At 51.1% G+C, this 21,969-nt stretch overlaps 2 protein-coding genes across 6 annotated transcripts in view; one reads left to right on the top strand and one right to left on the bottom strand.

The window, feature by feature from the left end:
• Positions 1 to 14,791, top strand: part of SLC66A2 (solute carrier family 66 member 2) — a 67,177-nt gene extending 52,386 nt beyond the window's left edge. For both annotated transcript variants that reach the window (XM_032998842.2, XM_032998841.2), the window contains one exon: positions 12,619 to 14,791. In XM_032998842.2, the coding sequence (XP_032854733.1) occupies positions 12,619 to 12,826 (208 nt within the window). In that variant the 3' untranslated portion in view covers positions 12,827 to 14,791. The remainder of the gene's footprint in view (positions 1 to 12,618) is intronic.
• A 2,499-nt stretch (positions 14,792 to 17,290) lies between these two features.
• Positions 17,291 to 21,969, bottom strand: part of KCNG2 (potassium voltage-gated channel modifier subfamily G member 2) — a 59,553-nt gene continuing 54,874 nt past the window's right edge. For all 4 annotated transcript variants that reach the window (XM_032998837.2, XM_032998838.2, XM_042806650.1 and 1 more), the window contains one exon: positions 17,291 to 19,617. In XM_032998837.2, coding sequence (XP_032854728.1) covers positions 18,805 to 19,617 — 813 coding nt within the window. In that variant the 3' untranslated portion in view covers positions 17,291 to 18,804. The remainder of the gene's footprint in view (positions 19,618 to 21,969) is intronic.

Here is a 21,969-nt window from a genome sequence, read left to right as displayed (position 1 = left end):
GGACCTGCGCTTTCTGCTTGACTCCCTGTGGACATGTGGCCCGTGGGTTGCTGTGCTGCAGTCAGCATCACGTTCACCTCCGTGCTTGCCCGCTCTGTCTCCCCAGAGCTGTTCTCTCCAGGCCTGCCGCAGCACACTGTGAGGCTCCAAAGGCAGTTCTCTGGGCCCTGGGCACTCAACGCATCCGAGAATTTCAGGAACTGAAGAAAGAGGCAGGTGGAAGAACCCGGGAGGGAGTGGAAGGGCTTCCTTCCCTCACCCTCCCAGCACTGCTGGCAGTGTGAGCAGCAGCATCCACGTCCCTTAAGCATCGTCCTGTTTGTCGCACCGTGCGGACTGCTGAAGCTCTTGCGCGTACTGAACCTCTTCCTCATTTTTCTTCCCCTGGCACCTCACCCCACCACTTCAAAAAGTAAATTCAAAGCAAATGACTTCAAACCAAAAGCATTCATCTTTTACAAAGAGTTCAAGGCTTCTTTACAGTAATAGGAATAAAGCACTGCTGGCATGTTTAATCAGTACTCTCTTCAGTTGGTACTTCAGTCTTACTTTCAGTCTCTGTGCCCTGAAGATTTGAAATACAAGAGAAAATTTATTGTACTTCTGTTACAAAAACATTCTATTAAGTTTGGACATTCCATTTTCTGTTAGCAAGGAAGTGCCATGCAAAGTATTTTGCATAGTTCAGGTCGGGTCTTGCCAAGTCACAAAAGGTCAGAACTGAGCTTATCATGAAGGCACATGAGAGATGACAGTTTTCTAAAAATGTCTCTTTCCTCTGTTACCTAACAAATTTGAGAACAAAAGTGCCTCAGTTCTTGAAATTCCAGCACCTGTATTGTTTTGCCAGAGTTCCCTGCAGCCAGTTGTGTAAGTAGGATGAGTTACCTACTTTGTGGTTGCAGAATTGTCTCCCTCGCTGCAGTAGGACTGAGTGGGATTGGAAATACGGAATGAAAATAAAATCCAATTTGAAATGTGGGTTGAGATGCAAGGATGCAAATACCCACAATAGTAATACCGCCTGTGATGAAGGTCTGTAAAGTAAGCAGAGTGGTGAGTAATTTAAGTGGTTAATAGATGCGCTAGAACAGCAGGGAAAAGAGATTGGTGGGACTTAGGCCAGGAAGTGACTTTGCAGGGTGGTCCAGAAAGATGAGAGATTTTCTGTTAGGAGTTGACCTGCAGTGGTGCATTTGGTCTCCTGCTCCTCAGACATGGAGGGGCAAGCGAAGAGAAGAAGAGTCAGAAGTGCAGTGACTGACATGTTGGATGATATACCTGAAAACTGAGATAGGGGAGGAAGTGCTTGTGACATTCTTGAGTGGGATGTAGAAAGAAACAAAACTCCGTGTCAGAAAAAGCTGTTTCAACAGAACTCAGAGGTAGGGTTTTAATTTGTTCTGGGGGAGGATGGCTGGGAATGATACATGTCCACGTAAGGGAGTGGAATTGCATGCCAAGCAAGATGTTGTGACACTGTCAGGTAAGCTTTTGGGGTAGCGGTGGAAGCCCTGTCCCTTCAGATACTGAGTCCTTGTATTAGAGAATTTCCTAGAATGGGATTCATTGTGTGCAAAGGGGCAGATGGCTGGAGTTTGGGAATGAAGGCAGGCTAGGGGATGTCTGTCCTTTTTGAACTGCAAAGACCCTACTCGGGCTGAAATTTTAAAATTTGTCTCACGCTGCTGTGTGTGGGACGTGGTTGCGACGCTTTTATTTCCTCCCTACAGGATTCAGTTCCGTCCACAGCAGGGCTCTGACCGCTCTGCAGCCACCGTGGGTCGGTGGCGATGCTGCCCACGGGAGGTGGCTCAGAAAGTGTTGGCTGGTGGTGGCACAGCTGGGCTTTGCTTTGGGGACCAGCACACAGGCGGACGGTACGTTGCTGTCACCATGGACCTCACTGCCGGGCCTCTGTGCGCACGCGTGCACGTGGAAGGGTAGGGGAAAGCCTGGCAAGGCTTAGGTGCTGACATTCCTTCACATAGAGCTTGCAAGGGGTTATTTCCTTATAGCAGAAAAGTGGTTTTGAGAAGATTACGAGCTTTGTTTCTTAGGACTTGGTCCCTGAGTGAGCACTCTTATTTACACACAAGCGCATTTGGGGTTTTCATTTCTCCAGTGTTTTCTTAGAATTGGAGATGCATTTTACTAGCTGATGGACGTGATGAATTCATGAAAAGTAGTGACTGCAATATCAGATTTTGTCCTTGGGGGTGCTGGCTTTGAAGACAACCACAGAATGCTAGTCATCTAGAACAAGGTAAGCACTAGCGCTGGGACTGTTATCTTGAGTCTGTTGACCAAAGTGATAGTTGCAGTTATTGAATTGGAATACTAAAATTGCACTCATGCTACGTACTGCTTATCATATGAAGGTGAAGGGAAAAATGCGCTCAAATTACCTCAAGTTAAATTGGATGAGGAGCCTGATGATTCCTTTGTTGTCTAGGGCAGGAAGAAAGGAAGATTTAAAAGTGTTATGATTTGAGCCTTGGGATACACAGCTGTGCTGAAGCAAAGCTCTATTCCCTCCTGCCTTTTTATTACCTTTCAAATTGAATGTGTCCCAAGTTATTTAGAACCGGAGAAGGAATACACTGAAAGGTGTTACAGTTACATCATTTTGGCATCTCTCAGCACTGGGCCCGCGGGGCATAGCAGTGGTGTCCCTCCTGGCAGCGGGGTGCGGGAGGCGGATTCCCGGGAGGCGAGCCGTGGGAAGGATGCTGCTTCCTGGGGTTTGCTGCTGGAGTGGGGACGGCCCTTTCACCACTCCCCTTTTGGTGGGTGGTGTGGGGCCCCGGGGGCGGCAGGATGGCCGGTTCAGCTCGCTGTGCGTGCTGGGTTTCGGTGGTGTGGTCTTTTGGTAGCGGGGCAGGGGGGCTACAGCGGTGGCCCCTGTGAGAAGCTTCCCGAAGCTCCCCCGGCTCCAAGTCACCCCACCTCTGGCCAGGGCCGAGCCAATTAGCGACGGTGGCTGCGCCTCTGCCATAACGTAATTAAGAAGGGGAACCTGAGAGGGGGTTGGGACTTGTGAGGAGGAGTTAGGAGAAGGACGAACACTCAGGTCAGTGGAAGGAAGGAGGAGGATGTGGGGGAGGTGTGCCAGAGCAGAGACCCCTGTATCCCGTGGGGAGACGGCAGGGCCACCCCCCTGCCTCCCATGGAGGTCACTGGTGGAGCAGAGGCCGGCCTGAAGCCTGTGGAGGAGCCCACGCCAGGACAGGAGGCTGCACTGAAAGGAGGCCGGGACTCTGAGGGGAGAAGCAGCCCCCACTGTTGTAGTTCGGCGCTGGGAGGACTGCAACACAGGGGGGGTGACCCACGCCAGAGCGGCTCGGGAACGGCTGCATCCCGTGGGGAGGACTCACTGCAGAGAAGGTTCGTGGAGGCCTGTCTGCAGTGAGAGGGAGGGGAGCCCTGGGGAGCAGGGGAGGGATAGGCGGTGTTCACCACCCCCTCCCCAGAAGGAAGGAGCGGTGAGCTGGCTGTAACCCCCATCCCCTGCCCCTACGCTGCTGGGGGAGGAGGGAGAGAGATCAGGAGCAGAGCTGAGCCCGGGGAGAGGGGAGGGCTGGGGGGGAGGTTTTTTTGGATGCGGTGGCGCTTCTCACTGTCCCACCTTATGTGTTGTTTTTGTTAGCGTTTGAAGTAAAGTGCTATTTTCTTTTTTTCCTTCCCCAAACGAGTCTGTCTTTTGCCTGTAACCATAATGGGGGAGTGACTCCTCCGAGTCCTTAGATGGATTCTTTGAGCCATTCCTGCTCCATATTCTCCCCCCACCTCTGATGGGGGAGGGAGGGAGGGAGGGGGGGAGCGGCTGCATGGTGCTCAGTTGCCCTCTGGGCCTAAACCAGGACGCTGTGCCAAGTGGCTGGAGGGTGTGTGGGCAGCGTGAGAGCATCTAGAGCAGCACTGGCCAGCAGCTGTGCCTGCAGCTCCGCTGATCGTAGTGCCTTGAGCGGGAGGTGAGAGACAGGCAGAACGGGGACAGGTTCTCAAGGACAAGTTCATGCGTGAGAAGCTAAAGGGTGGTGTAATTTAGGTGTGCTCTGCGCCATTTACACGAAGCTGCCGCTACCGTGCGCGTTGGCAGCTGGCTGTTGCTGCGAGTGGCGCGGGCCGGGATTCGGTGCCAGGGGAGAGCCGCCCCCCGTCACGGCAGCGTGTCGCCAAGCTTCCAAATCCACCGAGCCGTGGGAAGCAGAGCCCACCTCGTACGTGTCCGTGCCGCACGTCCGGGCAGGCCTGAGCTCTGCAGCCTGGCCAGCATCCATTTGTGTCTCCTGGCAGGAGGGGCACTGGTGTGAACTGTGGCTCAAGTCCCTCCCCTGATCCACACAAGAGATTTATTTTCACGCCTGCTGCACAGACTGAGGGCGTTTGAGGCTGTTAAGACCTGCTGCCCTTCCTTCTGCAGCACAGGTTGTAGAACACTAGAAGTATTTTGTAGCTGTTAAGGGTTACCAGGTTCTGGACCTGTACAGACTAAACTTTAGGCATAGCTGCTTGAAATATCTACTGTCCATACCAGCGTTCCTGGACTATCCTTGTGTTACGTGTCTTGCAGTTTCCCCTTGACTCTTCTTTGACCAGCGTGTTCTAACAAATACTGTTTTTTGGGTGGGTGTGCCAAGCAGGGTCAAAATGCCTGACACCCTGCCGCTCTTGGGAGTTTAGAAAACAGATGTTCATGAGGAAAAACAATAGACAAATACCTGTTCACCCTATTTTTCCATAACACTTTGTGAGTCTGCATAAAACGCATATACTAAAAAAGAAGCCACCAACAAACAGTCACTTTAAACTGCATCTGTCTGGGTTTGTTTGCCTGACAGTGTTCCGGAGAGTAATCCTCCATTCCGTCTTTCCTCAGTGACGTGTACAGTCCTTGAGAATTTGCAGGAGCTTTCAGATAGTTTGCTCTTGCATTGCAGCCCTCTGTGGTATCCATTGCTCATGGATGTGGCTTTAACTCAACTGCTTGAGCTCAGTTCCAGAAATCCGAAATAAATGCTGGATCTCTCTTGCTGCATGCTCCTAACTCCTGCTAGCATTGCTGGGCTGGACAGATGACTCCCTCTGGAGACGGTCAGTGCTGCTCCGGCCTCAGAGGAATTGTTGAGAAGTGAGGTAAGGTGCTCTCGCCGAGGCAGAGCACGCAGGACTGGTGAACGGTTCCATGCCTGGATTCCCAGCTGGCCGTGCAGTTTTTAAAAACAAGATCTATACTTGCCCACACAGAATGACCTGTCTTAGGATATTCACGTTTATAGTTTCCAGATTTTCAAACCTCAGACACTTTGGATATCCGATTCCAATGTTTTCTTCTTCTCTTTCTTTTTTTCCTTTTAATAATTTTTGGCAGGCTAAACAATTTGGTTAGCATTAGGAGAACTCCTTTTATCTTAAGCCATACGGCTTTTTGTTAGGAACAAATGCTCTATTTGTTAATTTTTGTTTGTTTTGTGCAGTGTTAAAAATACCATGGCATTTGAGTTTCATGTTTTCTGGTCTGTGTTCTACTGTTGAAGGCAGGCCAGCCTCTGATTGAAGTGCAGTGTTACGGATGCTTGCTGTCTTCTCTAAGTAGACTATTTTGGAGCTGCAAATGGGAGCTGAAAGTTTTCCAAAGTCAGGATGTTATAACTGAATCTGCTTTCTCTTCCAGACATTCCCATGCAAATGGCTTGTGGGAGGTAACAGCTTAAAAGGTTGCAGGAGAGATACCTTCTGTACCCTCTTCCTCGCTTCCCAAAACCAAATGCTCACTGACAGGCTGTTTCGATGTGGACCTCATTCCTAAAGGAAATACTAGCTTGTCAGCTCTTAAATGATTTTACTCTGCTTTTATATCTGCTTTTATATAGTCATTTAAAGAACTGCCACCATTTTTAAATGTATATGCAAGCCAAGTGCTAATATATGAACTGAAGTCTGAAAATGTGGCAGTTTAGAAAGTCAGATCTTTGAATCCAGCATCACCTGGGTCTTGGCCATGGTGTGGGGAAGTTGTGGTCAACTTCCCCTGATTCCTGAACAAAAAAAAGGCCAGGCCATTTCTCTTCTTTTTACTTCCAGTTGCCTGGGATAGAAAGAAAAAAAACCCACCAACTTTCAAAGCGGATAGAGGTCAGTGAATTCTACTCATTTTTCTATTATTGAAAATAGCCTAGGATTTTTGAGTTCATTGACTGTCTGAGCACAATTAGCACTGAGTTTGTGACTGTAGCAGGATGTAATTACATGAGGGCAACACGTACCTCCTGTTGCTATTTGTGCTGAAATGTCTGGTCAAACCACTACAGAATTTCTCAACGGAAGTCACAGTGTAGTGTCTGATTCTCTTTGTGTCTTCCAGCTTGCAGGGTATTTTTGGGTTTGTGTGTTAAGCTACAAACATGCAGAGTCATAACACTGATGTGAGAAAATCAGCAGTGCAAACGGGAAGCGAACACTGCCGTGTCTGTCTTCTTGTGTGGGTTTTGTGCCGAGTACCAGCCCCTGCTCTGCAGACTGCTGCTCCGCAGCTCTGCTCATGTGCTACTCTTTGTGAGTTATTTTGATGGATGGTTGCAACTAGTCTTAAGAGAGACCGGTTCACCGAGGAGGAGGAAGAGAGGGCTTCACATCTCATAGTTTTTTTACAAGATCCTTTTTTTGGTAGTTTTTGCTCTTCCAGATGAAGGAAGACGAAAGGTGTAATGACCAAGAAGTGACTAATGTTGAGCAGAGTATGCAAAGACTCCAGTGGAAAATCAGAGACTTGAGACTGTTGCAGCCAGGTTTTGAGCAGAAGGAGTGAAGATGCTGAAAAGCTTTGATTCGAGTAGCGTTAGTCCAGGATAAAAGGGGGTTGAGCCTAAATATCTGCCTAATCTCATTGTTCTGTGAATTACTCAGCCTCTGGTACAGTTTCTCAAAGAGAAGCCACAAAGTTGGTTTTGTTTTTTTTTTTTGTTGTTTTTGTTTCGTTTTTTTAAATGCACTTTACAAGCTCTTTCTACATGTGAATAATTTCAAGAATATTCTGTAAAAGTTATGGTTCGTTGTCTGACTGCAGATATGGTGTACTAATAGGTGTTTCTTACTTCTAGTTGCTGTCACTTCAGAATTAATACACAATATACAAGGAACCTGAAGGAAGCAAGTTGCTCCTTGAGAAAAGCGAATGCTGTTTTCCAGCATGCCATTTATTTATTTAGAAAATGAAGAGTGCTACAGTGTTGTTGCTATCAGTGGTAGAGAACAGCCGTGCTGTAGGGCATTTTGATATTACCATATTAAAAAATAGCTTTTAGCAGCCCACCCCCAGTCTAGTGTCTGATCAGAAGTGGTGGTGTCTTTCTGAGAATTAATTCCAACAGCGGAATAGGTAAGAGCTCTTTCGGATTTTAAGAGCAAATACTAGTTTTTCCTCCTCGTGGTCGGTTGCCATTTACACAGAGTTGACACTGACTGTCACTACATTAGCAACTCCGTGTAACGAGCTCAGCTGTAAGGAAGGCGCTTGCTTTTAGGAGGTTTGTTGTCACTGGATACTGCAGTACTGATTTACATTACTGGGAAGTGCTATTTTTACCGCAAGTCTGCTTCAGCCTCTGGCAATACCAGCTATTTCAGCGCAGTTCCTGTCTCCTGCCCCTCCACTTGCAATCTCTGTTGTCACACAACCAAACGCTGCCATATTTCTGCCTCCCCAAATTGCTCTGTGGCACGGCTCTCCCCTAGCCTGCTCACTCATTTGTGCTGTTCTACTGGACCGTGTCTTTCCGTATCGACTAGGTGAGTGTTTCCTGCTCACCTAGCTCAGCTTTGGGCTTTTTCAGGGAAGACATCAGTTTAGTGACCCCCAACTGCGGCTTTGCTCACGCGGCTTTGCGGCTGTGAGGGGAAATCCAGCACAAAGCTGGTCCTTGTGAGGAAGGTTGGGAAATCTTGGCTTGCATGCCGTGCCGTCCGGTCCCAGGCAGCGTTGCTGGTCTTGCAGCAAAGCCTCATCGCCCTTCCCAGCCGGCGCCAGCGTTTGCTCCTCGCAGCCCGAAGCCGGGGGCCGGGCTGCAGAGGGGCAGGGCCGCGCCGGGGGCTCGCGCAGCACCAGCTCCCCGAGACGCCGGGGCGGTGATCCCGCGGCTCTTCCGTCGCGTGGCGTGCGGAGTTCTGCAGGGGAAGCAAGCTGAGAACAGAGGGTGGACCCTTCGGTGTACTGGCGGCTTGTTAAAAACGATCCTCGCGCGTCTTACGGGAGGAAACTGGCGCTTCGTGCAGCAAACGGAGGTTACAGCAGAGCAGTGGGAGAAGGGCTGGGTGTGCTTCCCGCCATTTCCCCTTCCTTCCCCACAACCAGCTGAAAGCTCCATCTCTTTTGGGCAGTAAAACCCTCCCTCTCTGCACACATGCTGCTCTTTCCTCCTGCAGGGCAAGCAAGAGGCAGCTACCTGCCTAAGAGAAGCCAGTTTCTTTTCTACCCCAAAAGGAAGAAGAAATAACAAGAATTACCTCTCTTCCCCAAGAAGAAGGGAAGTGGAGAAGCTGCGGACGAGAAGTGGCTTTCCTCTCCGTGTGGCACCCGGAGGTGACACAGCAAGGGAGCAGGCATGGCACATCCATGCGATCGGCCACACCTGCGCAGCGAGGACAAGGCGACTGCACAGCCCGAAGAAACGGGGAGGCTTGTCACTATTGTCCCCGAGCGTCTGGAAATCAGGACGTGGCAGAAGCCCCCGTCGATGGCGTAAACTTCATTCAGCCCCTTCTCTCTCCCAGCCTCCTGAAGCCGGTGATGGGGTAGTGCGGGCAGGGGCTGCTCTGTTCCCACTCAGATCCCTCGCAGGCGCTCGAGGGGCTTCTCAGCAAGCTGAAACTTTGGGGTTGTGTGTGCAAACGGGTGCTGGTTGAGGCGGGGGAGAGCTGGGAGCAGTTGGTAGCTTTTCCCCTCCCTAGGGCGGGCACTGGAAGAGTGAGACACGTACTTCATGGGAAAGGGTGCTGGGGGGCTGTTCAGGGCTGCTTGCAGGCATTGCAGCGGGGGCCCTGGGCCAGCTCACCCCTCTTCTGCTCCCTCCCCAGTTTCACCCTTGTGGGCCAGGTGCCCACCAAGCTGCTCTCTCACTCCCCCTCCTCAGCTGGGCAGGGGGAGACAGTGATATAACAAAAGACAAGGACAGGGAGATCACTCACCAGTTACCCTCGTGGGCGAAAGACTCAACTTGGGAAAATTGAGTTAATTTAATGCCAGTCAAAATCAGAGTAGGATAATGAGAAATAAAACCCGGGTCTTCAAACACCTTCCCCCCACCTCGCCCTTCTTCCCAGGCTCAACTTTACTCGTGATTTCTCTCCGAGTGGCACAGGGGGACGGGGAATGGGGGTTGCAGTCAGTTCATCACCCGTCGTCTTTGCTGCTCCCTCCTGCGCAGGGAGGAACCCCTCACACTCCTCAGTTGCTCCAGCGTGGGTCCCTCCCACGGGCTGCAGTCCTTCACAAACTGCTCCAGCGTGGGTCCCCCACGGGGTCGCAAGTCCTGCCAGCAAACCTGCTCCAACGTGGGCTTCCCAGGGGGTCCCGGCCTCCTTGGGGCACCCACCTGCTCCGGCGTGGGGTCCTCCCCGGGCTGCAGGTGGGGATCTGTTCCACTGTGGACCTCCCTGGGTGCAGGGCACAGCCTGCCTCACCGTGGGCTTCCCCACGGGCTGCAGGGGAACCTCTGCTCTGGTGCCTGGAGCACCTCCTCCTCCTCCTCCTTCCTCTCTGACCTGGGTGGCTGCAGGGCTGTTTCTCTCACATACTCTCACTTCTTTTTCCCGGCTGATGCTGTTGTGTAGCAATTTCCCCCCTCCTTCTTAAAGACGATATCCCAGAGGTGCTGCCACAGCCCACAGTGCCCTTTGTCCCAGGCTGTACTCTCCTCCCTCCGTCCACTCCAAATTCAGGTTGTTTCCAAGGACTTGTGTCACACGTTCCCAGTTTTCTCCCATTCCCTGTCCTGCTCCTGCCTCTTTTTCCTACCCCATTCTCATCTGACCAACTTCTCTGCTCCTCTCATGTCTCCTCGGCTTTCCTCTGGGGTTCTTCATTGCCTCTGCTCACTTTCTGCGTAACGCTGTTCCTGTTTTCCTTGCCAAGCTGTTTTGGGTTACCCCACACACCTTGTGCTGGACGGGAGGGCAGCTGGCACTCCCACAGTCACTGCTCTGCGTTAACCCTGGGCTCTGAGAACCTCGCTGCAGCTGCAGAACTAAGCTTTTGTGGAACACTGGGTGTTTTGTGTATTTTTATTTTGCGTTTTTATAGTGCCGTGGTGATTTGCAGTTTTTCTCTGCTGTTTTGTCCAAGCTAGTGGACAGAGGAGGATATGTGTTTTTTGGTTCAGCGACAGACTGGTGGTGTTTGTTCTTAAAACTATGCATTGCGTTTTCCTGAATCATTTTTTGCTAAGGCCAAGCTGAGATTTTCCTGTGTATTGTCACGTCATAGTGAGAGCCCAGACACGGTGCCGATTTCCTTGAGTGCCTGAAGAGCGAGCTGAAGAGCGAGGCTCTGGGACATGCCAAGGCTTTTGGAGCATGCACCAAGTCACCCCGTCGGTACTGCAGGCTGCTGAGTTCACAGGTGGCTTCTTAGCAAAACCCAGAATTGCTTTGGCAGTTGCTTTGCCTCCTACAGCACTGATGAACTGCACGTGTCTTGTAAGGTTTCCCCCAATTATTATTCTTTCTTTGGGGGAGTAAACTCTTCTGTAGGCTGTACATCTTCTGGCAGTGTGTATTTTCTCCTCCGCCTCTGCACTGCACCGTGGGGTCACTTTTAAAAACCCAGCTAGCTTTCTCCACGGGGAATATGTGACAGATATCCTTTGCACGTTAAATTCCTCTCCGGGTATTTCATGGCATCCCTCAATTGCCTTTCTGTCAACAGCAAGCGGTTAGTTTGACCTGCCAGGTTTAGCATGTGCTTTTAGTGAGGGTCCCCAGCCATGCCAAGACAGATTCACAATTAAATTGCGATCAGTTGCCCAGCAAACACTGATAAGCTTAAAATCAGAGGAGGAGGAATGTTGGCTGCCTTAAGTGAGGTGCCAGTTTTATTACCCTCAGAGCTTATCTTCCTTCCAAATTAAAATCCCAAACGATCCCCACCACTGCCTAAGCCTGTAAACCTCCCGTAAGTGCGAGGTAAGGTGACCCGGTGGGACTGGGAACACACACAAAGTAGGTGGTGCAGGCTGTTTGCACCGAGCAGAAATGACGTGGTGGGTTCAGCAGTTGTTTTCCTTCTCCGATTATTTATTTACATTTTTGGAATGACCTTGGTGGGGAATGACTGCTCACTCAACCCCATGTCCTTGCCTGAGACTCTCTTCGGAACGCCCATAAGATTGTCGACCTGTTTCACGCTCTCGGTCACATAACAGGAGTTACAAAAAGGCTGGTGCTTCCCTCGTGCGACGGGGTAGTACAAACCGATGCTCTTGGCCACCCTTCCCATATGGGGAGAGAGCGGGCTGCAGCATTTGGCTTGCAACAGCATTGTGTACTGGTGTCCAAAATACAAATTGTGCTAGCTCCCTGCCTGAATGTTTCGGAAATGAACATTAAGTCCTGCCCTGCTGCATGGGCCAGACTGCATTTGATGAATTGGAGTCAGTGCTGGCAAAACGTAATTGCTCATAATTATGACAAATCATGTGCAGTGCTCATACTGTGAACTACAAAGCTTTTGTCCACTACCGCTTATCCAGCTGCTTAAAAGGCTCTGCTGCTAAAGTGCATGAAGCTTGGAAAGAGCCTTCAGGATCTGGTTGTTGGCAGTTCGTTGAGCGCACTGAAAAATATTCGGTCTGTTTGAAGAACTTGCTTCTAATCCCTAGAGTTTCTCCTGGTGTGGGGGAGCAGGAGCTGGACTGCAGGACAGGGGGTGGCTCAGCGGCGCAGCCAGATGAAGGCAGGGATGGCTATTAAAAGGAATTTTGAGCATTGCTCTAGATCTGTGTCCTTGATAAAAATCCCCAGTGATGTTCATCCTTCCAGTAACAGCTGCGGGCACGTCATTTCCCCTCTCTCTGCATTACTGGACAGCGTGTCTTTCTGGTGGTTCTGGGTTTGCATTTTCTGTACTAAGAAAGGGTTTCTCGTGCCTATCAGAAGCGTTTGTTTCAGCAGATGCTGAAGAAGCGTGCACGCACGAGAAGGCAGCCTGTGTGTTACTTCACTTTGCCTGAGCACAGAATTGCACGCACAAGAAGTAACTGCTGGGATGGATTGCCTCTTGTTTTCCAAACACCGTTTTCCTTTGGTTTGTGGCCGGTGCTGTCAGCATGTGCCAGTCACGTTCACAAAGCACCGCTGAATCAGATAGCCCAGCTGGGTATTTTAAAACGTTGGATACCTTCATAGCCACAGGCCTTTGGGGCTGTAATTGCTGAGATAGAAGTGCTGCAGTCTGGGGGGGGAGAGAATTTGATCCTCCCCGGCTAGGCACGTCGTCAAGGGGAGTCCCGACCCACTGCGGAGTACAAACCCTCGCTGAAGCCGGGGGGATCCTCTGGTACAGCAGGTCAAAATCGCCAGTTCTTCTCAGTAAATACTCCTCCCTTCTTTTCTGTCTTTTAGTGTCAAGATGGTGCTGATGTGGACCAGCGGGGACACTTTCAAGACTGTTTACTTCATCTTGAATCAGGCCCCTTTCCAGTTCTCCGTCTGCGGGCTCCTGCAGGTTTTTGTGGACATGGCTATCCTGTTGCAGGTTTACTTGTACAGCAACTACCCGCAGAAGCCGGTGTCCCACGCCGCGCACCCAGCCAGCACCAAGGCCCTGTGAGGCACCCAGCTGCACAGGTTGCAGGTCAACAGCGCCGCGGCGCCAGGCAGGGCAGCTCCTCTGCTGCTCGGAAATACTCCCGTGTTGTCGAGTTGAAAGCAGAAAGGAGGCCGAGGATTGAAAACCTGGCTGCACTTCCAGCTCGGGAGGTTTTATTTTAGATAACTTGCGCTCTCTGTTTTCAGACTTAACTGTACAGAGCTGTTTCTTGGTGGGGGTGGGGAGGGGCACTTTATTCTTGCATATGTACCTACGAGCCTTATCAATTCACAGATGTTTGTATATTTAATCACAAGGGCTGGACGGTTTTGTGTTTTTAACGCTATTTAAAAATGTTACACCACAGAAATGGTAGGGTATTTTGTCTGATACTTTTACCTATTTATACAGTATAAAGTCTGTACATTGGCAGGAGGTTTGTGGCATATGCTAGCGCTCAGTATCTCCAGGATGCAGGAAGAAGGCTTGAAGAGCAAACACAGGAGCTTCCTCTTTGCTTTAAGAAGGGAGCCTGGTGAGCAGAGGTGAGGGCGGGAGGCGCTGCGGGGCGGGCAGAGCCGGGCTGCAGGACGTCTCGCACAAACCAGCGGGCGTGCGTGGCCAGTAATGCCGGGCAAGTGATTCTAGATGGCGACTGAGCCACGAAGGTAGAAGCGACTCCGCTTCTGCTGCCTCAGAAGGGGAACTGAAAAAGCTTGAGACAGAGGAAAAGCTGTATCCTGTGGAGCAGGGCTAGCATCTGCCAGCTTCGTTTGCTGAGGCGGAGATTCACGTTCATGTCTAATGCCAAACAAGAACCAGTTTATGTTTTGGGGTGTTTCTTGCACTGACCCAAGGAAGGGAGTCCACATTTTCCTTTTTCTGTTGCTTAAGCTCTTTGAGGCTCTTAGAAGAATCAGCAGCCTGTACTTAGACAGAGGGACTGAGAAAGCTGAAAGAGCGGAGAGGTTTATTTATAAATGTAGATGTTGTCTGTAATGGCTGTTCGCCAGCGTAGGTCGCCGTGCCCTTTCTGAGAACTGCACGTGTGGAGCAGCTGCAGGTGGTGCGGACCCACGGCACGCTGTGACCGACCCCCCCTGGACCCACGGCACGCTGTGACCGACCCCCCCGGACCCACGGCACGCTGTGACCGACCCCCCCCGGACCCACGGCACGCTGTGACCGACCCCCCCCGGACCCACGGCACGCTGTGACCGACCCCCCCCGGACCCACGGCACGCTGTGACTGACCCCCCCCGGACCCACGGCACGCTGTGACCGACCCCCCCTGGACCCACGGCACGCTGTGACCGACCCCCCCGGACCCACGGCACGCTGTGACCGAGCCCCTGGGCTTCTCTCAGCCCAGTCGGTGCGGGGCAGCCGCAGCGCGATGCTCAGTCCCACAGGCTCACTGCTCCGTGGGGTCCCTCCCTGCCGCCGGGTGAGTCTCCTCTGACCCCAGGCAAGGTGTTTGGGGGGGGGGGGGGGGGGCAGAAGGAGGGCGTCCCCGGGGTGGCCCGGCAGATCCAGTCAGATCTGCGTGCCTAAAGCAGAGCCGAGGGCAGAGCTGCCGCTCGCCGGGGCTGGGCCCGGAACGCTCTGCCCGGGCACCCGCCCCGCGCTCCTTGTTCGACACCGGACTCTTCTAGGCCTGAAGTGACCTTACAGAGATGATGTACCCGGCATGGCAGACTATGAATGTTGTGGTCCTCTCTTCTCCAGTTTTCTGATTGTTTTACAGGAATACCTGGGCTTTCCTCTTTTTTAATTGAAAACTTACTTAACAACTGGCTTCCCCGCTATGCTGCTTTAATGAGGATTGTATTTCTACTGTATGCAAACAAACACCTTCTTGTGCGTTTTAATGGTCTGATGGGTCTTTTTAATAACTTGTAATGCTAAGATTTTTGTATATGGTGGTCTTTTTCTAAAACTCTACGAAACGGGGATATAAGAAATAAATGGCTCTTAAGAAATATACTTCTGTATGTTAAAGCTTCACCTGGGAGTGCACACTTTTGGCCGCCTCTTTGGCTTTGAAGTACAGGTATTACCGAGGATAAAACAACTGTTGTTTCTTTCCTTTTGGAACTCTTCCCTGGGCATATTCTTGAGTCTGTCGTCGGTACCCAAACCAGCGAGCTCTGCAGGCCAGTCTCCTTCACCCCACAGCTGCAAACGCTGGAAGTGAAGCCAGTGAAACTGTGTCTAAAGTCATCCTCCGTATGTGGCATTCAGCAAGTTCTTTGGCCAGGGACTCTTGAACTTGATGTTGGAAGATACTTTAGGGGCAGAATGTTACAGAACTCGGTTTTTGTTCTTTAATCATCTGGAAGTATCCGTATCAATGATCACCTCAGAGAATAAGAAATCGATTACTTTAAATGCATCTCTTTGAATGTATGGCGCATTTCACAGAGTTTATTTTCTCTGTCCGTTGCAAATTTTTTTTTTGTTTGTTTGAAATAAAAATTACCTATTATTTATAAATTGCAGCGTTGCTTTGTTTCAGTGGGACTGTCCCTAGATGAAACACCGGGAAGCCCCTTCAGGGAAGGGGGGCTCTCACAGCCGCCCCGGCGGCGGCGGCAGCAGGGCCGGTCGGTGCAGCGTGGGGCGAAGCTCCCCCCCGCCTGCACCGCGGCTCCGCAGAGACGGAGGCCTCACGGTTACGTCTTTGGGTGCACCCATCTGCAGCTAAAAGCATTTTAAGGCAAAAGGTGAAGCTCAAGTACGGCACTGCAAAACTAAAGCGAAAGTTGGCCCGCAAAAATGCCCTTTGTTAAATTTCCGCCGGGGCGAGGCAGCAGCCCCTGCCCGCCTCGCTGCTGAGGGGACGGCGCCCGCGTCGTGTTTTTCTTACAACCGGCGCAGGCTGCTGCTTAACCGAGGTCGCTGCGAGGCAGGAGGTGGCCGCGCTCACACGAGTTGTGTTCGGCTTTGGGCCGGGCCCTCTCACTCCGTCCCCTTACCCGTTACCGCATCCTTAGCTCTCATGGTTACAGTTTTCAGACGATTATTCTTGCCAACTGCCAGAATTTGTACGTCCCGGCCCACGCGTGCTGCCACCGAGATCCCTGTGTAGGAGAGGTGGCTTTGCTCACACACGTTGTGAGTCTCTGTCCCATAGGAGAGAGGAATTTATTTTTCTCCCTTAGGGCAAAACCAACGCGCTACAGTCGCCCAGTGCCAGGCTGTATTTCATGGCACCAGCACGCACGCAGACAGCAGTGTAGATTTATGAGAGATAAGTGGCCTTACATCGTGTGCGTTACTGTGTCAAATTAAAAAACAACCACCACCATACACAACAAAGCCAACACTTCTCCAGTGGCTGATCAAAAGTAATAAGCATCACCCATAACAACAGCTACTCTTGGGTGAAATTCGTTCTCCTCTGGGTATCTTTTATGTTGGCAATATGCGCATCACAACTTCACACAGCTTCCAAAAATAATTTGTTTAAAAGGTTCCTGGCTTATATTTGTTTCTTCATCTGTCATCTCAACAGATAAAATGAAACTTTATTAAAAGCCAGGCCTTGACAAACCGACGTAACGAGTGGGTTTTGTCACTTTATTAAAACTTTGTGCATGCTGGAATTAATTATGTGCCTTTTGAAAAATACAAAGAACTCGCTATTGTAGGACAATAGCAACTTGATGGAGCACAGCAATAATAAGTGTGTCATCAGTCTGTTTTTCTACACAGCTGCTGAGCTGCAGTCGGCTGTCCTGGTGCGCTGGTTTTTCACGCTGCAGGGCCAAAAGCAGCATTCATTCATGGTTATTTGCTAGCACCGCGAGCCTGAACCTCCTCATTCCGCAAGGATGTCTTCTCCAACGCGGCTCTTCTAAGAATTAACTAACGCTGCTGCTCCTTCCTGGGCCTCACCACCTCGAGGAGATGCGTCCCGCACCCTCCGTGCGCACCGGCCGTGATCACTGCGTTGACGCCGGAGGCGGAGCGCTCCACAGCACCGCGAGAGGTGAACTTGTGGGCTCACCTGGTGAACCTGTCAGGTCCCCCCCTCAGGACCGAGGACCCAAAAGGCCACCACAACATGCCCCGCTGCCCCTCAGCACCATGCCATGCTCTCCCCCCCTCCCCACCCCAGCCTCCACTGCTCGCTTTGCTGGTTTGCATTTAACCGGCTGCGCAGCTCTATCCCCGACGCCAAATGTTAATAAGCCTTAATGCAAGAAATGCCCGCATCAGGATTTAAAAAAAAAACAAAAACAAAACCAAACCCAATAAAATTAAAACCTCTCACGAGTCACAGCAACCACAGCGCTGGGTACTCGCTCTGCCAGGAGGCTGAGCCAGCCCTGGCAGGGGCGATGGGCTGCACTCCGTTCGCTTGGGGTTTGGAGACCTGGGGGGGGGGAGGGACTGACACGGGACCCTGGCTGGAGCACAGCTCCACAGCAAAACATCACCCCTCCCACCCTGAATCACCAGAGGCGAGCATTCAGCAACAAAGCTTCTAATTTTTATTAAAATAAACTGTCAGCTTTTATTTTCCCTTGCTCCATTCCTATAAGGAATGGCTTAATACTGCGGGTTTGCTAATGTAGGGTTGGCGTTACAACATATGCTGAGGCAAAAAAAAAAAAAAAAACCAAACCCAAAAAACAACACACCCAAACCAAACAAATCCCATCTTCAATACATCAGCTTTTGTTCCCTTCCTGGCAGGAGGAGAATATGGAGGGTAACACTGCACGGCTTTAACACAAACGGGGCTGTAGGTACACGAGGCAGTTGCGCTCCATTTTGCCCCATCCCACTCGTGTCCCACTTGTAGAAGCACCCGAACACCCCACGCCTCCGGGGAGGGGGCGGCGAGCTCACCCCGCCGGCACCCGTGAGACACGCAGGTGCCACCACAGGATTCATTTGCCCTTTAAACCGACTTTTGAGACTTAGGAAGAAGAGCCAGAACCATCATCCTCATTTTTCAATGACAGGATTGTCGTCTTCTTAGTAGGGGGAAAAAAAAAAAAAAAAAAAAAAAAAAAAAAAATACTACTCCTAACACAGAGCTGCTGCGCTGCAGCTCGGGGCAGAGCCCGCTGAAGGCATCTCACAGGCTTCAGTGGGTTTGGGTGAGCCCCGTTTGCACATGGCTGCTGCCAGAGCAGCCACCGCCGCTGCGGGAGAACATGCAGAGCTGGGAGCTGCTGCTGGTTTAACGTCCCTCTCCCCTTCTTGGGCTGCGTGTAGTTCAGGTTTGGTCAGCTGTTCAACGCTTGTTTCGCTATATGAGAGATGGAAATAGTTAACAGAAAAGTGGAGAAATGGCATGATCTGTAAAGGTATTTGTTATATTCAACTGTTAGCAAAGGAAAAAAAAAAAAACAAAACCAAAAAGAAACCACCGTTCAGTCAGGAAGATTGTCTAGGTATGTATTTCTGTCACGGGGCTACGACACAAAGCTTAGGGTGGTAAATACGCGTATTTACTACATAATGCGTACTGCGCTAGCGCCCGGGGCATTGCTGGCAGCCCAGGCTGCGCTGCCTGGTTTGCAAACCAGCCAAACCCAAGCCCCTGGGGAAGCTGAAGGGACGTTTCTGCCCTGGTCGTGCCTTCAGAGCTCGGCTCGGCTGAGCTTTGTGTGCCTTGTTGGTACGGGCCGGGCCGGGGCTGGCCGCTGTGCCGAACGGCCCCCGGCACGGGCCGGGCTGCACCTTACGTCCTCCCGGCCGGCTGCCTTCAACGGCTGCTCTGAGGGGGCTGCCGGAAAAACCTGTGTGATAGAAAAGAAAAGCCCTAGGAAAAGCGATGGAGCAGAGCTGTACTTGGTAGAGTTTCTAGGGGCCCTTTTCGGAGGGCCCTTAAGATCCAAAGTTGGCCTTCAGAGACAACCTTGTGTGTGCCTGCCCCGCCGTTTACACAGTCCAGGAGGTTCTTCTTGCAGGACTGACCCCCACCAGCACCTTGTCCACTGCTTCTTGTGCTGCCAACATACATCTTCGGCTGCTCAGGGTCAGCAGCTTCCCGTGGCTTCGCGGTCTGCCGCGGGCTGACCCTCGGGCCCAGCAGCTCCTGGTGGGAATGTGACACTGAGCCCCGGTGGCCTGTCCCCCCCGGGGAGTTTGGTGCTGCCTTCTCGCTGGTGCATCTGCCTGCCCGCTGCTCGTTGCTGCTGCTCCTTCAGCTCGCTGTAGGAACGGGAAAAAGTGTGAAAGATGGACGTGACTGGGAAAGCCATCAGCAAAATCCCACTCAGGATACTGCTCAGGGCTACCACCTGCCCGGGGATGCTACGAGGCACCATGTCTCCGTAGCCCACAGTTGTCATGGAGATCACAGCCCACCAGTAACTGGTGGGGACGCTGGTGAATTCCTGCTTGGCTCCCAGTTCGCTCTCCGCCAGGTACACCAGTGGCGAGAAGAGGGCCATGGCGACGCAGAGGAAGAGCAGGAGGAGCCCGAACTCCCTGGTGCACCGGCGCACGGTGAGCCCCAGCGTCTGCAGCCCCAGCGAGTGCCGCGCCAACCTCATCACGTAGAGGATGCGCAGAGCCCGCAGGAACCGCAGCACCAGCCCCACTCGTTCCAGGTACTTGTTCCCGGCTCCCACGCCGGGCCTGCTGCTGTTTTTCGGGGAGACCGTATCGACGAGGAGAGAGATATAGAAAGGCAAGATGGCCAGGATGTCGATGATGTTGAGCGGGGTTTTCAGGAAAGCACACTTGTTCTCCGCCTGGATGGATCGCAGCAGGAACTCGAATGAAAACCACGCCACGCACACGGTCTCCAGCACAAAGATGTCATAGCACTTCCGTGAGCATTCGCCCTGGGGAGAAGAGGAGCGGGAAACACAGGAAAGGGGGGAAGAAGAAGATTTAGCCGGGGAGCGAGCCAAAGAAACAGAGAGCGCCAGTTCTTAAAGGAAAGCACCGCGTGAAGTAGATACAAATTGTCAGGTACCAAAGAAAAACCATCGCTGCTGGGAGCAGCTGGAATGGATAACTAAAACCAGAGCTACCGGCTACATGTTTGGCTGCCAGACAGGTCAACGGTGCTGAGGAGTGTCCCGAGGCTGCCAAGAATTTGTTGTGATGGTATCAGCTGTCAGCCAGGCAGCCCGCTGCTGAAAGGCCAGTGGCTCACACTTAATTTCTAACCAAGGCTTTAACACCTTTTCGAAAGGATTAGTACAGGATTCACGGATTTTAACAAATGGGTGCCTCCCTCCCTCCCTTCCCGATGAATAATAAATTGCTTACAAATGGCTCATAAGCATCTATAGCATTTTACGTTGTGTGCTTGGAGTCATCTATAAGCTATTACTCACAGAATACAGCATATTTTTTTCTATTGCAGTGATCATTTATTAACGCGCGAGCCCTACAGTCAAAACCTTATGCAAAAAACTGATAAATGTAGGTATTTCTAAAAGAAGAAGTACCACAAGAGTAGAGGAAGGGTCTGGAGAGATAAGCAGTTTTAATTACCTCGCCTGTAACAACTGATGACCACAACGCCCTCCTCCCCCAGCCTTCTGAGGCACTGGAAGGGGTGCTCTCCCCTGCAGGCTCACTTAGTGGAAAACAAGAACTCTGGTTCTTTCTTTAGCTACAGTGCCTGTAAACAAGCCAGCCTCGGCGCACTGGAACAGCAATAAACAATAATGCTGGTGATGGCTGCTCTTTGATTGTTAATTCAACAGCACAAACACCGTGGCAATTCTCTGCTACATCACTGTCAGTAACTCCAGCTGAATAATAATCAGCTTCTCTAAATAAACAGATTTTGATGTGGACAATTATAGGGCTAGTGCTGTTTCCTCTGTAATTGCTCATATAAAAGTGTTAATGCTCTGAGGGGTTTGAGCAGAAGGCAAGTGTGTGTTTATTTAAGGAAAGCGTGTATTTATTCAGTGAGCCAGTCTGACTCCGAGCAGTTCATGAAAACTCTCGTAAGCGTGTGGGAGTCCATCCATGGCAGTGGGGTGGGTGACTCCCACTGGATGCAACAGGTATTAGGTACCGATGTAAAGGCTCGTTTTGCTCACCTATGCTTAAATTATAGCAATAAAACACCACTCAGGAGAGGTGAGGCTGTGTCAGGCTGGTCCCCATTTCACCACTGGAGAAGCAGAGAACCTGGCACATCTAGGAACAGGCCTGCCCATGTGCTCACCACGGGTGTCTTTTGCTAGGCAGAGCTGAGGAAATTTTTATTGCACAGCACCACATCCTAACTTCAGCCCTCTCTAAGCATCCATGCACGTGGGTTTTTTTTCCCCATTATGAAAGAAAACAGCAAAGGAGTGATGAGACTTTTGCCCTCTTTGCTAACCACAGCATTCCCCAAAATGTCGGGGAGTGACTGGACAATTTCAAGGGCTGCTGCGCTGCCGGCAGCGAGAGCAGTGGTGTCTCATTGAGTATAAAGCCTTGTGTTAGCTCAGTACGACATCCAGAATGCCGGGGCACCCTCCCCATTTCACACCTAAGAAGAGGTTGAGACAATGGCTAAAGAGATGTCAGTGGGAAAAAAGAAAAAAATGAAAAGGAATCCTCAGAGCCGGCATTTATGATCTTTGTATTAAACACGCTGAAAGACTGTAGTGCCTTGTATTTATAGATTTTTTTTTTTTGTATTCCACTTTCTACTGGCATATGATGTACCTCCCACTGTTTCCCAGGGGGTCATGCTGCTATGGAGAGAAAAATTACTTGTCCCACTGAAATTGCTGTCAAGATTTTAAGCATATTGCAGGGAGGAAGGAGAATCTTGTTTTACTAGCGTAGTACTTCAGATAGCCTGTCTTCCTAATTTTGATAGGTGTGAAGACTAGGAGCTTAATTTATATCTGCCTCGCCAAACTAATTTGGTCATAAATAAGTATTTTTGTCACAATCATAACACACAGGACAAACCATTTTGTTTTTAGGGGCTTTGCTCCTATCACAGCATAATGAAGCCATCGGGCTCTCCCATCAGCTACAGAACCGAGATGCTTTCACGCCACCGCACAAACCTGGCTCTGTGGGCCAAAGCTCACAAAGTCAGTGGAAGGACTCTTGCCTGGGCCACTGTCACTTCTCACCTTATCCCCAAGAAACCAGCCGTCAGGCCGATATCGTCCCAGAGCCCTGCTGCCTGGGCCCCTCTCGTCAGGGTATGCTTGGTCTCACAG

Source organism: Tyto alba, unplaced genomic scaffold (genome assembly GCF_018691265.1).
Source record: "Tyto alba isolate M040663 unplaced genomic scaffold, T.alba_DEE_v4.0 Super-Scaffold_48, whole genome shotgun sequence".
NCBI classification, from domain to species: Eukaryota; Metazoa; Chordata; class Aves; order Strigiformes; family Tytonidae; genus Tyto; species Tyto alba.
This window is presented reverse-complemented; position numbering and strand designations above follow the sequence as displayed.